The following is a 13,923-nucleotide window of genomic DNA, read 5'->3' on the forward strand; positions in this document are numbered from 1 at the left end:
TGTTGTTTTGTGACGACTTTAATGTGCATTAGCGTGCACTAGAGTGTCCAACTCGAATTCACTATTAGATTTACTTGACTAGATTTACTGTTTCTGTTCAAACTTAACTTTGGAGTTTTTCTCTCTTCCATTCAAAATTTTAACGCATTTAAGCGCTTTACAAGAAGCGGATGAGAAACGTAATTTAAATAGGCAACAGTGTCTGATATGAATTGATAAATAATTTATTTATTGTAGATGATATAGAACGTAAAACTGTTGGATTTTTCTACAATTACTGGCTCTGGAAAACGTTAAAGATATGGACAGTGTCTTGGAGTTAACCCGTTACGTCGGAATTGATCAGATAAATGAAGAATGCGTGGAGGGGAGATCTATGTTTGGAATGTGTAATGGAACTCGTGTACACTTAGTTGAAGTGGAACGCGCTGGGAGTGAGTTTAGAATCTGCTGGTAAAGTCTTTAATGATATCGCTCTCTTTCGGATAAAATCTTTATAATTATAGAAGCTACTCGCGCGCGCATATGTTACCTATTTAATTATTGGCAGAAACGCTCGTTTGGGTCAACGTCTATGTTGCATTTTGACTCGCTCTCGAGACTAACGACACGGTTAAAATGTTTTTTAATTATTTCGTCGCCCGCTGACTCGTTGCATTTCGTGACGATAAACATTATTAACGCGCGCGGCACTCGTCGCGACAACGTTATTAGAACGAGCGAGCTTGCGTAAAAAAAAAAAAAAAAAATTCCTCATAATTCTCGACTTTCCGGCTTTAAGCGCGCGTTCTCGCAGTACCGGTGTCCTTAATTGCTGCCATGTTTTATTACAGCGATATTATTTTCCCTTTCGGTATGGCCGACCCAGATCTTCGTATGAAATCGGCAGAGCCGGTGAGGGAGTGCATATGCAAATATTGCAGCTTCATAAGGTCGGTATTGATACCAGAGATGGTCCATGATCGGCGTTTCTGCGAGCCCGGGTCCAGGGAATTCGTCGAGTTCGACTCTGTCGACGTGGAGCACTTCGATTGGAAAACCAATCGCGAGAACATGCTGCATCGGGTGACGGCGCGCGTAAAGTTTTCCGGCTTGACATGTAGCTTTCCTCTTATTATTAAGCTGCTTAAATCACATGTGGATTAATCACATGTGGATTCTTCGCCGTCTGGTCCATTTCTGAACGAAGAGATGTTTTACAGTAAAATGACGCTCAACTATGGAACCGACGGTGTCCCTAAGTGTTACCTGTCCGACCTGGGTGGGTACGATGGTCAGCCTGCTATTGTGTTAGAAGATCTAGCCGCGCGTGGTTATACGCAAGTAAATGATAAATTGGATGAGGATCACCTGAAATTGTGCATAAAAGCTTTGGCAGCGTTTCACGCCAAGGGATTGAAGCTGAAGGCGCATAGGTTTCCCATTTTCAGGGAGTTCTATGCGAAACTGTCTGTACCAAAGGACTGGTTACACTTTCGTACAAGCGTTCAGACCGACAATGTCAGGTAAATTTTGGTTTTCTTGTACGTTTCATGCTAAAAAAACAATTATGTTTTTATTCTAGAAATATAGAGATTATGCACGAGAATATGTTTACGATTCCTGATTGTTAATATAATAATATGTTATTATCAAATATCACATATTAATATTAATTAAAAAGTAATATAGTGGGAAATATATATAACATATATTTAATCTTGTGTCGCTTGTAGAACATCTGAAGCACGGTTGGATGAGCCTGAATGTTTGGACTCTTTATTTTATTCCGCAATGCCAGTCGAGGCAGATCTTTTTGAGAAAATAAGAAAAAAACGAGACTTAACAGCCAAACTGGAGCTCAACGAATTTTGGACCATCTGTCACGGTAATTTCACGCGGAATAATTTATTGTTCAGGTACGAGAATGGAAGACCGAGCGACGTAAAAGTGATCGATTGGAGCACAATGAGGTACTGTTCGCCATCGATCGATTTCGGTCACATTCTCCTTCAAAATCTACCCGACGACGATAATCTGCTGAAGGCCGAGGCATTTTGCCGGACTATTTTGCAGATTTATTTAAACGCCGTGAAAGACGAGTGTCCGGAAATGGATCGTGAACTTTTTGAACGAGATATTATCGCCAAGTTGCCATTTGCGTATGGCATGATTGAAAATCGAATGCTCAAAGAAGCAGGTGTGATGTTACATACGCTCGACCATTTGGGCAGCTTCGGTTAAAATCACTCGTCGTTCACATCGTTACAGTTTATTTGATTCTTTAGTCTTTGCGATGTTTGTCCCATGTATTAAATCTTATCACGACTTTATCATGTGTATTCGTGATAGCGGCATACACGAGTAGAATACATTGGCATACATTAAAGTGAATATGATAGATTTAAGTTTACAAGTCTATTTTTAGTGTTGTACTTTTAATTTACAAGTAATGTGATCAACAATATAACAGAGAGTAGAATATCACGGTACTTCATGTAAAATTTATAGAAAAATAAATTTAACGTTATGGAATTACTGTTTGATTCTTACGATTTCCAAGAAATAAAAACTAATCACTTCGTAAGAGTTGTTATTAGCATTAAGAGCGATAAATTGATGTTGTAATATACACGACGTTATGAAAGTTTTATTATTGCTTTTTTCGTTTTAGTATTCTTTTAGATCGCTTATTAGACTTGCAGGATTGGTTGTTTTTTCTGCGGCATATTGTATCACAGCTGTTACTACGATATAGTACCAGTGCTCAGCGATGAAATGCAGTATGGCTGCTTGGAAATGCAAGTATATTCCATATTGTTACTTTGGATTACTTTTTCTTTGTTCCTTCAGTGCTGATTATCTAGTTAGATATTTTCAAATTTATTTGCTATTTATTAATACTATTCTATTTATTTACATTTTTTATTCATTCCTTGAAACCTCTGTCAGGATAATTCCAAGATGAATTTTATAATAGTTACATGTTGGTATTGTCATTTAAAGAGTATCTCAGGTTATAATTATGGCTAAACTTATAAAGTATTTATTTTTATCTTTTTCTTAATATATAGATATTCCGAGCCGAAAAAATTACATGTTGAAAGATTGCAAGGTGTAAGCATTTTTCTCGTTATAAATTTCCATCTTTACAGAATTATCCTGCACGTTTTTTTCGAAGGCTTTAGAATTATTAGTTATTTTACCTCATCTTTCAGACATTTCCATAGCCTCGGTTTGCTCCGATGCGGTATTTCGTGAAGCTTGAGGTTGAATTCTCATTGGTCGACGTATACCGGGGTTCGCTTGCTGGCGCAAGGATATCCAATATATAGCAGCCAACAAAAAGATCAGGATGATGACAGAAACGAGCATCCGTCTTGCTCTACAAGTGGACTTCACCGCAGCCGTTATGATGGGAGGACATGCCGGCAGGACTTGCTTTGATGGAGCGCATTTTTGCACTTGTGTCGATGCACCATAGCTGTCGTTGCACTGGCAATGCGTCCTTGTCAAACCCCACCCCATTTGGAATTTAGTAATTTTGACGATTTTCTGCCGAAAAATAGGTGTAAGCCAAATTACGTTTTGGTTAAATCAAGTTGAAGCCAAATCAGATTGTCTCGGTCATGACAACGAACGATCGTTCGAGTATATGATAAAATCGCGATCGATTGTATATACATGTGATCGATAAACAAATTTAAAACACGTCTCTACATCTCCGTAAATAAGCGATTATGAATTTGAATTAAATTGAGAAGGACGTTTGCCCTTTCATTTACGCGGAATTAAGAAAAGAGCAGTTGAGAAGAATAGATTTATAAATATTAAGAAACTGAAGAGAAATTAATACCAGCGAACAAATTGCTACTTGTATCTACATATTAGATTAATACTTAGTTATTTATAAGTATTACTCTTCTTGTCTAAATACCATATTGGATAACGGAAGGTCACAACCTGTATTTCATTCTAGCTATACGATAGCCATGTTCTGATTTTACGACACCGTATCGCGATTCGAGCAATTTTCTGTTTTGCCGCCGATCCATTTTATTAATGAGGCAGCATACAAACAAATACAAATGAGACTATTCCCATGTGCAATGCTATTCGCGCGTCAGGTAAACATATATCTGGGGTTGACCGCACGCTGGGCGCGGTGAGATTTGGGGTGCTTCCGGACGGTCCGGATCGTCCGTTGCAGGAATGGATAGAGTCAGAAGTTGGAAATTATGTACATAGTTGACGACCCCCTTACGGCTTTGGCGTTCGTCTATCTCCGCGTTCACGGTACAGATGTTTGTGGCATGTTGATCGCGGTCCTGCGGCGCATCCGCACATAACAACATCGTGCTTCTTACGCAGGCATAATACATTCGCTCGCGTTTATGTTTTCGCCTGAACAACTTACCGGGCATGTCAGTGTTTCAGTTTCATAACTGTCGAATGTAGGATTTAGATTGTTCACCGCCATCGCTGCCGCACGCAAACAATGCACGCCATATCCAATCTTATCACTTTTACTTTCCAATTGCCGTTACGAATTAGTTTCCGGTAGAATTGCATCGCGATTGATGTAGCAGTCTTCCTGTAAAATCAATAGAATTGCGCGCGATAACAAAATATATGGGTTTAATATTCCTTTTAAAATAAAATTGCATCGTGGTATTTTATGACACGTTGTAATTTTAAATTATTTTATTTACAAAGCACAAAAACAAATTGATATTAAATAAAATCTTTATACGCGATTTCCAAAATAAAATTTTTACATTTATTATCACAGACACGTATTGGTCGATTATTAGGTTGTATATTATATATAATAATATATACAATAATATATATATATTTTTTTTTTATAATTATTTTTATATAATTTAAAAGTAAAATTATATTAAAATTAGAGTGTTAAACAAGCTTACATAAGAGATTGTTTTCGCTGCGTGTTATTTCAAAAAGCTTCGAACACAGAAAGGCAGCAGAAAAAACAACTCTTCTAAGTAAAGACTTTTACTGAATGGTTGACAGTGATGTTCCAAGATTGGACCACCGACAAAGTTGAGGACACCGCCCTTGTCTATTCTTCTCAACTCCTCTTTTCCTAATTCCGTGTAAACGGAATGAAAGGGCAAACGTCTTTCACAAGAGGGTGGCGCGTTTCATAATGAAGCGATCTCCATGGGAGGTAGACGATTTAATTTCGCAGGTATCGGCTTGTACGCCGAGCCTGGCGTGATTAGCATTTATTAAAATTTTATCGACCTACTAGACTTAACGGCTTCACGCGACCCAAATTTCGTTGATGCACAACGCTAAACGGAAATACATGAAAAATAAAACGGAGCGCTCGATACGAGCTCGCGTTGCGTCGCGTTCTTCCGATCGAGCGTTCTCGGCGCGGAATCTGGCTGAAAATTTTACGGAATCGTTAATCTTGGAAGACTTCCCTGTCAGTCGCTCCCGGAATATATATGTATAACGTACGTGAATGCGCGCGTGACCGGTGAAATTATTATCCCGGCATATCCCGACGAGGAATGTCGCTCGAAAAATTTCCAAACGCCCGCGTGTTTCTCACCCTCGGCCCACTAAATTTTTCACGCTTGCATACCAACATTATGCCCGGGGCGAACATTTTTCGCGGTCGAATGCATCCTTGACGTCACGCTTCTGTAAAGGATGATCGTAGGCTTTACGATGACTGCGGCTATTTTGGCAGACTAATAATAATAAATAATAATAATAACTTTGTTTCATGAAAGATACAAGTTTTAGCGAGATAACGCGTCGTTTCACCTGTTTCTACCATTCACGTAATATGTTTTGTAAAACAGAATTAAGAATGCGTTAAAAACGAGATAAATTAAACGTAAAACGTGCGAGACAAAGAAAGAGAAAGAGAGACAGAGATAAAAAAATTTTTATATATAGAATTGTATATTATACATATACAAAATATAATATGTCTGTACATATAAAATATATATAAAACATTTTTCTCCTGAGGGAGGGAGGGAGGGAGGGGGGGGGGAAGAGAGAGAGTTATATTGTGTAGCTGTATATTTATGATATATGTATAAAATAAAGATTTAATTTCAAATATATTATGTATATTATTTGTGATACACGTTGAAAGCAATATTAATTTGATTTGTAAATCCAAAATTAATTATAATGATTTTGCCAAAACTGCAAACTCTGATTGGAGCATTAAAATATAAACCTATATATGTATTCGATTAAACTATTAAATTCCCCAAGATTAGGTTGCAATATTGTTTTTCTAAAATAGCAGTGCTGCCACCTCTTAATGTGCTGTCAGTTTCGCAATCGCGACAATTTGGAGCAAAGTGATATCGTCCCGCGTTATTTTTACTATTTTTCGCGCGACAGGAATAAATGAATATCGTTGAATAAAGTGTCGGGTTACTGTTTCGTCAGAGTAGCGCGGGCTTTTGCTACGATTCGCGTTTTCTCACTCGCGCATCGTATAGAACGAGCACTAGCGGTTCGCTATATAATTATCGTCAAAATCGTCTTTAATGGGTTTCGCGTCATTTATTCACCGCAATAGCGTGTAAACGTGATTGCGCATTGGTACTGATGAGAGAAAATGCTGCCAGGCGATTGCTGCGATTGCATTTCGGCTAGGCGCTAATTAATTATGCAGTTGTGCGACCATATTCGAATCCGACTGTTAGTTGCGGTGTGAAGTGCGTTGCATATGTAACTCGCGCCGCGCCGCGCCGCGCCGCGTTGCGTCGCCCCTGTCATCTTACCTCGAGCCTCGCGGCCGTATGGAGCGAGACGACGTCGCTCCGCGTTATTTCCTTTTTTTGCGTGGTAGTAAGTCGCGCCGGTGAACATCAGGAGCATCGAATGAAGCGTCAGGCAGTCGTGACATCGTACAGACGAACGTGGACATCGGGTATTGTTATGAATCGCTTCATCCTGTATGTACAGAGGAACGTTGTCGACTCGCACCTTAACCCTCGTCCTTAGTACCTTTCGTGCGTTATTCATTCGCGTCGTTTATTCACGCATGCGATAGCGCAGACTGACTAGAATACTTTCAGGTGATTGCTGTATATGCATTTTAGGTAGGCACTGATAACGCACCATTCGGTCGCGTAATTGTACTCGAATCGCGATTGATATTTACGGCGTGAAGTGCGCCGCATATGTAACTCGCCGCGCGCCCCCGCCATCTTACCTCGATTCTCGCGGCGGTGTGGAGCGAGACGACAGAGCCTCGCGTTATTTACGTTTTTCGCACGGTAGTAAGTCGCGCCGGTGAACATCGAGTGACTCATCGAACGATCGTGACCTCGCACAGGCGAACGCGGACATTGTTACGAATCGCTTCATCGTGTATGTACAGATGAACGTTGTCGACTCGTACCTTAACCTTCGCGAGGTACACATAACGCGCTGCGCATCGTTATCACCATTTTACCTTGTCCCTCGCGGCGGTGCGGAGCGTAACGACGTCGCTCCGCGTTGTTTATATCTTTGTGCGATAGTGAGTCGCGCCGCGCCGGTAAATATGGAGCATCGAGTAAAGCGTTGGGCAGTCGTGGCATTGTACATACATACGGACGAACGCGGGCATTGTTATGAGTCGCTTCATCGTGTGCGGACGATCGTTGTCGACTTGTGCGCCGCTCTTAACCTCTTCGATCTCCGACCGCGCGCTTCGCGTCGCATTTCTTCGTCGCAACGTCGCTAAATTATGCGACAGCGTATCGGGAGTGACGAAAAACCAAAAATGGGTGATCGCCGACAGTGAGTTTCGCGTGTGAATAAAGCCGGGAATTCGGGAGTGCCTGGTAAAGTGCCGATTGAACATTCTGCTGTTAGCGTGCACGATCGATATTAATCGCGCTTTCGCGATCAAAGTGTTTCTCATCGGCCTGTTAAATCGTGTCCGTTAAAATGGACTTGGAACTTCTTGCCGTTCCTCGTGCGCAAGAAAATGTCGCGACGTCGGGACCGTGACAGGTTTTAGCGTTGTTATTCGCTAAAAGCCAATCGCGCGCGTTTCGGAAGTGTCAGATGAAAGTGTCGAACGAACCTCGTGACGAACTTCGAATTTCCGGCGAGTTTGTGTCTCCGTACGAGAAAAGGAAGGAAAGAATGAAGGAAGGAAGGAAGGAAGGAGGGACGGATCGTATTTCGACGGGATGGCTTTGTACGTAGCGGGACACGACGACCACGATGATATTGCTTTGACGGAATAAAACAGTCGGTGAGTAAATTTGTTACGTGAAAAAATTATTCGGTCGTTCATTTACTGTCGAAATTAGAAATGTCGAATTAGTAAATTTCAAAAATTCTGATTGGATGGAGAATTGTTGAATGGATATTTGAAATTTATTTGTCGATCTCTTGATTAATTAAATTAATGTCCAAATTCTCTAAATCTAAATTCTCTTTTATCCTTTAGAAATAATTTTTATTACAATGGATTGATCGTAAAATAAAAATGCCAATTTATATACAGTGCTGTAAAAAAATTCTCTTACATTGGAGTTAATTTTATGTATGTATTTAAAATATATTTCTCTCGTATGTTAATTGACTTTCATATTTTGTACGTAATATATTTTGACTAGTCACGATATAATAAGAACGAAAAGTAAAAGAACGCTGAATACACGCACTGAGAAAAATTGTTTTAAATAAAAAAAAAATATTTTTTCTCGAAATCATATATTTTGATACATTTGTTTGTTCTGTTTAAGTAAAAATATTTACTTTTAGATAAATAGACGTATCATCTTAATAAGTATATAATTTTTTTTATATTTAAATAATGATTTTACACATAATCTAATAATACTATGAAACTTATATAAATTGTTTTCTTAGATAAAAAAATCTAATTATCTTGGATATAAAAATAGTCTAATAGTAAATATTTTTCAGAATTACGAGAAAGTTATTTGAATAAAAATGATCTTTTCGTTTTGTTTGCATAAATATTCCAATTAAGAAATTTTTAACTTGATTACAAGTAAATAAGGTATTGGAACCCACCGAGTAAATAATTTTTTGTCGCGGGATATTTTTTTTTCTCAGCGCATATATAATTAATAGGGAAATTTGCATGACGCAGCTGCATCTTATTTATCGATTACGTGACAGAAGCATTTTTCATGTGCGTCGCAGCAGCAGTTAGAGGGTCAGATTTTCGCGGTCGGATTTTCGGGACGCCGGAATTCGAGAAAAGCGCGCGCTCGCCCGGGTTCGTTACCGCGAGAATGAACTGCATTGCCGCGCATCGCTGCATTGTACGCGGTGTTAAAATCGCCGTTATCGTTTTACGGAATTTACGTAGTGGCGCGACGGCGTGCCGCGCGTTCGTAACGAGAAAGAATGAGAACATGTGTGAGAGTGAGAGTGCGAGAAAGAGAGAGAGAGAGAGAGAGAGAGAGAGAGAGAGAGAGAGAGAGAGAGAGAGAGAGAGAGAGAGAGAGAGAGAGAGAGAGAAAGCTTTCGGTATCTCGCAAGGGGGAGAGGGTGGCGGTACAGAAGTGGGAAACGTTGCATGCCTAATCAGACAACGACGGTAGACAGTGCTTTATGCTTTCGCTCCATCTGCAGATTTCCGTTTAATAACGTCATCTGTATGCAGGAGTACATTATCTTTAGTCGTCTTTTACCCGCTCTCCGTTCCCACCCCGTTGAAGGATATCCGCGCATTTTGCATCGCTTCTTTCCCCGCGACGCTGCCGCGGTGATTGTTTGTTGGGTGCGCTCGTTAGGGCGCGATCTCGATGAATAATTTTCGAGTCGCGCTTCAAATTGATTCGGTGATTTTCAAATCATTACGACTGCGCTCGAAAAAATGGAGAGAAAGAGACGCGAAAAATATTGGAAATAAAAAAATTCGCACTATCGAACAATTCTCAATATTTAGTTAAAAATGCAGTTTTTCAACTTCACGTATATATTTTTTGCACTACACATATATATCTAGCATCATTTTCAGATAAAAAGTGTTTAGTGAAACTGACATTTCACATTTTTACAATTCTATTTTACGATAAATAAAATTCTGACAATTTATTCGTATATTGTCGAAGGGCTTTGTAAATTTTCGAAAGTAGAAATTACGAATTATTTGCTTTCGCATCATACATAATAAATGTTGATGTCATTTTAGTTTATGCTAAATGAGGAACATACGAAATTAATTAATCTGCATACAGAGAAATGTTTAAAATTTTAATTAAAAAATTAATGCTGCAAGATTTTTGAGAGATTTTTAAAGAGAAATTGTTCATCGAGCTTTTTTCACTGGATTTCGTAACGTCTCGGTAAACCTAACGAAGGTATTGTATAAATTAGTATTACGATATCTCGCTTGAACGGTCATTTTTCTTCGTGTTTAACTTCAAATAAAAAGGGCAGGAAAGTCTCTTCGAGAAAGCTCCCCCAGTCTGATATCGACTATGTTGACGACCACGGGACTATGTCTACATAGACGAGCTAAATCTTGGTCTTAACCCTTGCTGCCCTTGTCAAAATATGTACGTCGGGAGTAAGTTCCGTGTCTACGATCTTAATCCGACGGTTATCCGGCGCCGGTAATTTACATGAATTGGTAGCTGCCGCCGTGCGATGACAGTCACGCTCGTCTTTAACAGGGGTTTTTGGGCGCGCGTTATTGCAATCAACGTATTAAAATATTAATGAACGTGCTATTACATAGCAGATAATTAGCAATTAAAGTACGTTCGAATTATTAATGCTTTCATATTCGATCCCTGGTCTGTTATTGATAAACGCGTTGACACAATTCGCTTGACAAAATTTAATTCGTCCTTCGCGATATATCTTGCGCTCGTATTTTATTAAAACGCATAATATAACAATTCTTCCCAGTTTTATATATTTGTTACAACATTTTTGGCATTTAACTGCTACGCAATTAATTCTTTCATTTTTTTTTAGTCGCTTCCGACGTGCAGCTTTTCCGTTTCTCTAAAATAAATTACGTGGCTCGCGAGCATATCCCAGAATGACGTTCATTATATTCACATTTTACATCGAATATTGCTCGTTAAAGCGAACTAACGTTATCTTAGTAGACTCTTTTATGCGCACCATGGCGAGCATGCTATAGCTTTTAACTCGGATTTTACATCGGACGTGTTCACAGTTGCGCGGGTACTGTGTGTAAAGATTAGCGGCTGAATCAGAAAAAAACGCTTATTTTATTCGAGGCATAATTTGTTCTACAAACAATCTCGAAATCGTTGAAGGAGAAAGAATTCGCAGAAAGGCAGTAACGAAATTCGCACGAGTGCGTATATGACTCCGATATTTTCGCGTCTGATGTGCCACTAAACGTGAAGGCATTCGTCGACGCTTTTGCGCTTAACGAAATCTGCCTGCCACTTTGTAGAGTCAAGTGAAATTTACACGTCGTTAACCATGCACGTCCCTCTTCTTCACGGTGATTGCACCCGAGATGTGCGAGGTTCGCCGGATGTGCGGACCTTCAACGCGCGATTCCACACGACAAGTCATTATTGTTCGCAACATTTTTGCTCTTTCTTTTTTCATTTATACACTTTCCCGTGGAACTTGTCGACCTTTGCCTCAATGAAGAAACATCGTAGCTTCCGACATTGCCAATTAACTGATCATCATTAAGATGAATATATCTGTACCTTGAATGTCTAATTGCCAAATTTGAGTTATATACATTAATGAACTATGTAGTTATATTAGTAAAAATTAAGTTAAAGAAAATGTATGCAATAATTTCTATAGATTTTAACAAGTTTGAAAATACATTTTGAATGTAAACGGAGAATAGTTGTTTATCACTTTGCTGTTTTATCAAAATTTAGGTAACAAAAAGAGAGAGATGTAATTTCAAATTTAGCGTTAAGAACTTATAGAATTTATAGAAGGACATTGGCCCTTTCAGTACCAAGATACAGATATAATTAGTAAAAGAACAAATACATCGCTACGTAAATGTTTTGAGCGAGAAATTTGTATAGATAACATTTTTTGATAGCGCATTGGGTTTCGAGAATAGAATTCTTTTGGGAACGAGTCCGATTTTCTGCAACATTTGCCGAAAAAAAGAACTCGCTATCTGGGAGCGGGTCGCTCGCGATATTTTGACAATGAGTAATGACAATTTGACAAATGCATCGCGCGCTTTAATCCGCGATGGGCCTGGAGGCACCGGGAATTCGTATTCCACGCACGACTTAATCGATAAATTATCGAGGGATTCGTGGAACATTCCCGAGGGCGGGAGGGCGATTTTGCAGCTCGCGTAATTCACCGATTGCTATGTCCGTGCAGTCGTTAGAATGCATAAAAAAAAAAACCCGTATGGCTCGACGCGATTCCATGGCATATCGGCACTCGGATTCTATAGCGCATCTACGATTTGTTTCCTGTTTAATACGTTCCTCGCGTACCGCCATAACGTACAGTGAGAATTTTATCCTTCACAATCTGTTGCGAGTGCGTCACACAACCATCATCGAGCGGAAATGCCGATAGTTTGTCTTGTAGAAATTGACGCTGCTTTATGATTTAGCGTCGATTCGAATGATATCCATTATTTTTGACCTTTTCTGTCATGTCACCTTGCAATAATATAAATTAAGGGGAGGTATATTCTAGTTTAGAACGTGAAAATCGCCTATTTTTGGGAATCTTTTGTAAAAAAATTGCTGCACATACTTTTTTACACTTTTATACCGACTTACGTTTAGTAGATACCTATAAATTTTGGCTAAATGTTTACTAGTTTACTGTTACTTAAATTTTAAAAAACAAACACATTTTTCAAGTTGACCGACGTGATTTTCTAGAAACTACTGCAGCTATCGATTTCAACTTTTGCGTATGTGCAAAATACATGTCTATTTATCGCCTGAACTAGCATTATTACGCAAAAGTTGAGGTCGATAGCTTCGGTAGTTTCCGAAAAATCATTTCAGCCAATTTGAAAAATGTGTTTGTTTTAAACTTACATGACGTAAAAACTAATAAACATTTAGCGAAAATTTATGTATATTTATTAAATATGTACAACGCGTAGAGATGTGTAAAAGCGTAGAAAACGTGTATGGCAGTTTTCTTTAAAAAAACTTGTCAAGAGTAGACAAGCTTTTCGTGCCCGAGACGAGAACGGCGCTTTAACGTGTGATAAATACTAATTAATTAATTATGGAACGCGATTTAACTATTTACTTGAGAAATTATATCGGTAAATAAGATTATTTATGTATCTAGACAAAGTAAGCAATTGACCTATTTATCATAGGTCTTGTCAAATTTGGCACGTCCAAACAGGGGCTTCGACAGCGTTATGTGCTCATATGCGCATCCTTTGATACGCGTTATTTACACCGCGGCTATACGCAAATATCGGCATCGCTATTTCTATTTGCTCTCCGTTTGTCAATCTGCACGAACGTTGGACCATTACGCGCATCGGTTACGATCGGCGTATTAATTGCTCAGAAATGAAATTACAATGCGATAGTCTGTGAACAATATAAACACAATTCTCATTAATCACATTGTAAGGATGTTTGACGTTATTACCGACGTTTTATCGCCGATTATCGATATCTCCGTTAAATATTACTATCATTACGTTGGCGTTTTATTGCCTAGAATAATTATTCCATTATAGGTACGCATGCACGGGGATCTTTTTTCCGCTGCTAAAAAATTTAATGATTAATATTCCGGCGGTGAAGTGCAAATAATTAGTAGTTTGCTAGTTTTTGCGTGGCATCTATATTTTATACACAGATGATCGAAGCTTGTCATACGTGTAACGATTAATTACACACGGGGCGTCCTAGATTTACCAAAAAATAGTTTTCGGAAAAAATATTTTTTACTCGATTCGAGACAACACACAGATCTCGTATAATTAATTAT

At 38.8% G+C, this 13,923-nt stretch overlaps 2 protein-coding genes and 1 non-coding gene across 4 annotated transcripts in view; 2 read left to right on the plus strand and 1 right to left on the minus strand.

The window, feature by feature from the left end:
- The first annotated feature begins 836 nt into the window (after positions 1–836).
- LOC105200822 lies at positions 837–2,514 on the plus strand. The gene is made up of 2 exons (XR_005574127.1): positions 837–1,505; positions 1,716–2,514. It is a non-coding gene; the product is annotated as an uncharacterized LOC105200822 (transcript).
- Positions 2,290–4,666, minus strand: LOC105200824. Of its 2 annotated transcripts, XM_011168574.3 has the most exons (3): positions 4,397–4,666; positions 3,186–3,534; positions 2,290–2,842 (listed from the first exon to the last, which is right to left on the minus strand). In XM_011168574.3, the coding sequence occupies exons 1-2, from the start codon at positions 4,457–4,459 to the stop codon at positions 3,187–3,189; spliced, it is 411 nt and encodes a 136-aa protein (XP_011166876.1). In that variant the 5' UTR covers positions 4,460–4,666; the 3' UTR covers positions 2,290–2,842; position 3,186. The 2 variants fall into 2 exon arrangements, with proteins under 2 accessions (XP_011166876.1, XP_025985963.1); XM_026130178.2 differs by having other exon boundaries at positions 2,290–3,534.
- Positions 4,667–6,823: 2,157 nt separating this feature from the next.
- Positions 6,824–13,923, plus strand: part of LOC105200821 (zwei Ig domain protein zig-8) — a 308,484-nt gene continuing 301,384 nt past the window's right edge. Inside the window, exon 1 of the mRNA XM_011168567.3 lies at positions 6,824–8,236. The gene's annotated coding sequence lies outside the window, so the exon portion shown is untranslated. The remainder of the gene's footprint in view (positions 8,237–13,923) is intronic.

The sequence above is a fragment of the Solenopsis invicta genome, chromosome 2 (assembly GCF_016802725.1).
Source record: "Solenopsis invicta isolate M01_SB chromosome 2, UNIL_Sinv_3.0, whole genome shotgun sequence".
NCBI classification, from domain to species: Eukaryota; Metazoa; Arthropoda; class Insecta; order Hymenoptera; family Formicidae; genus Solenopsis; species Solenopsis invicta.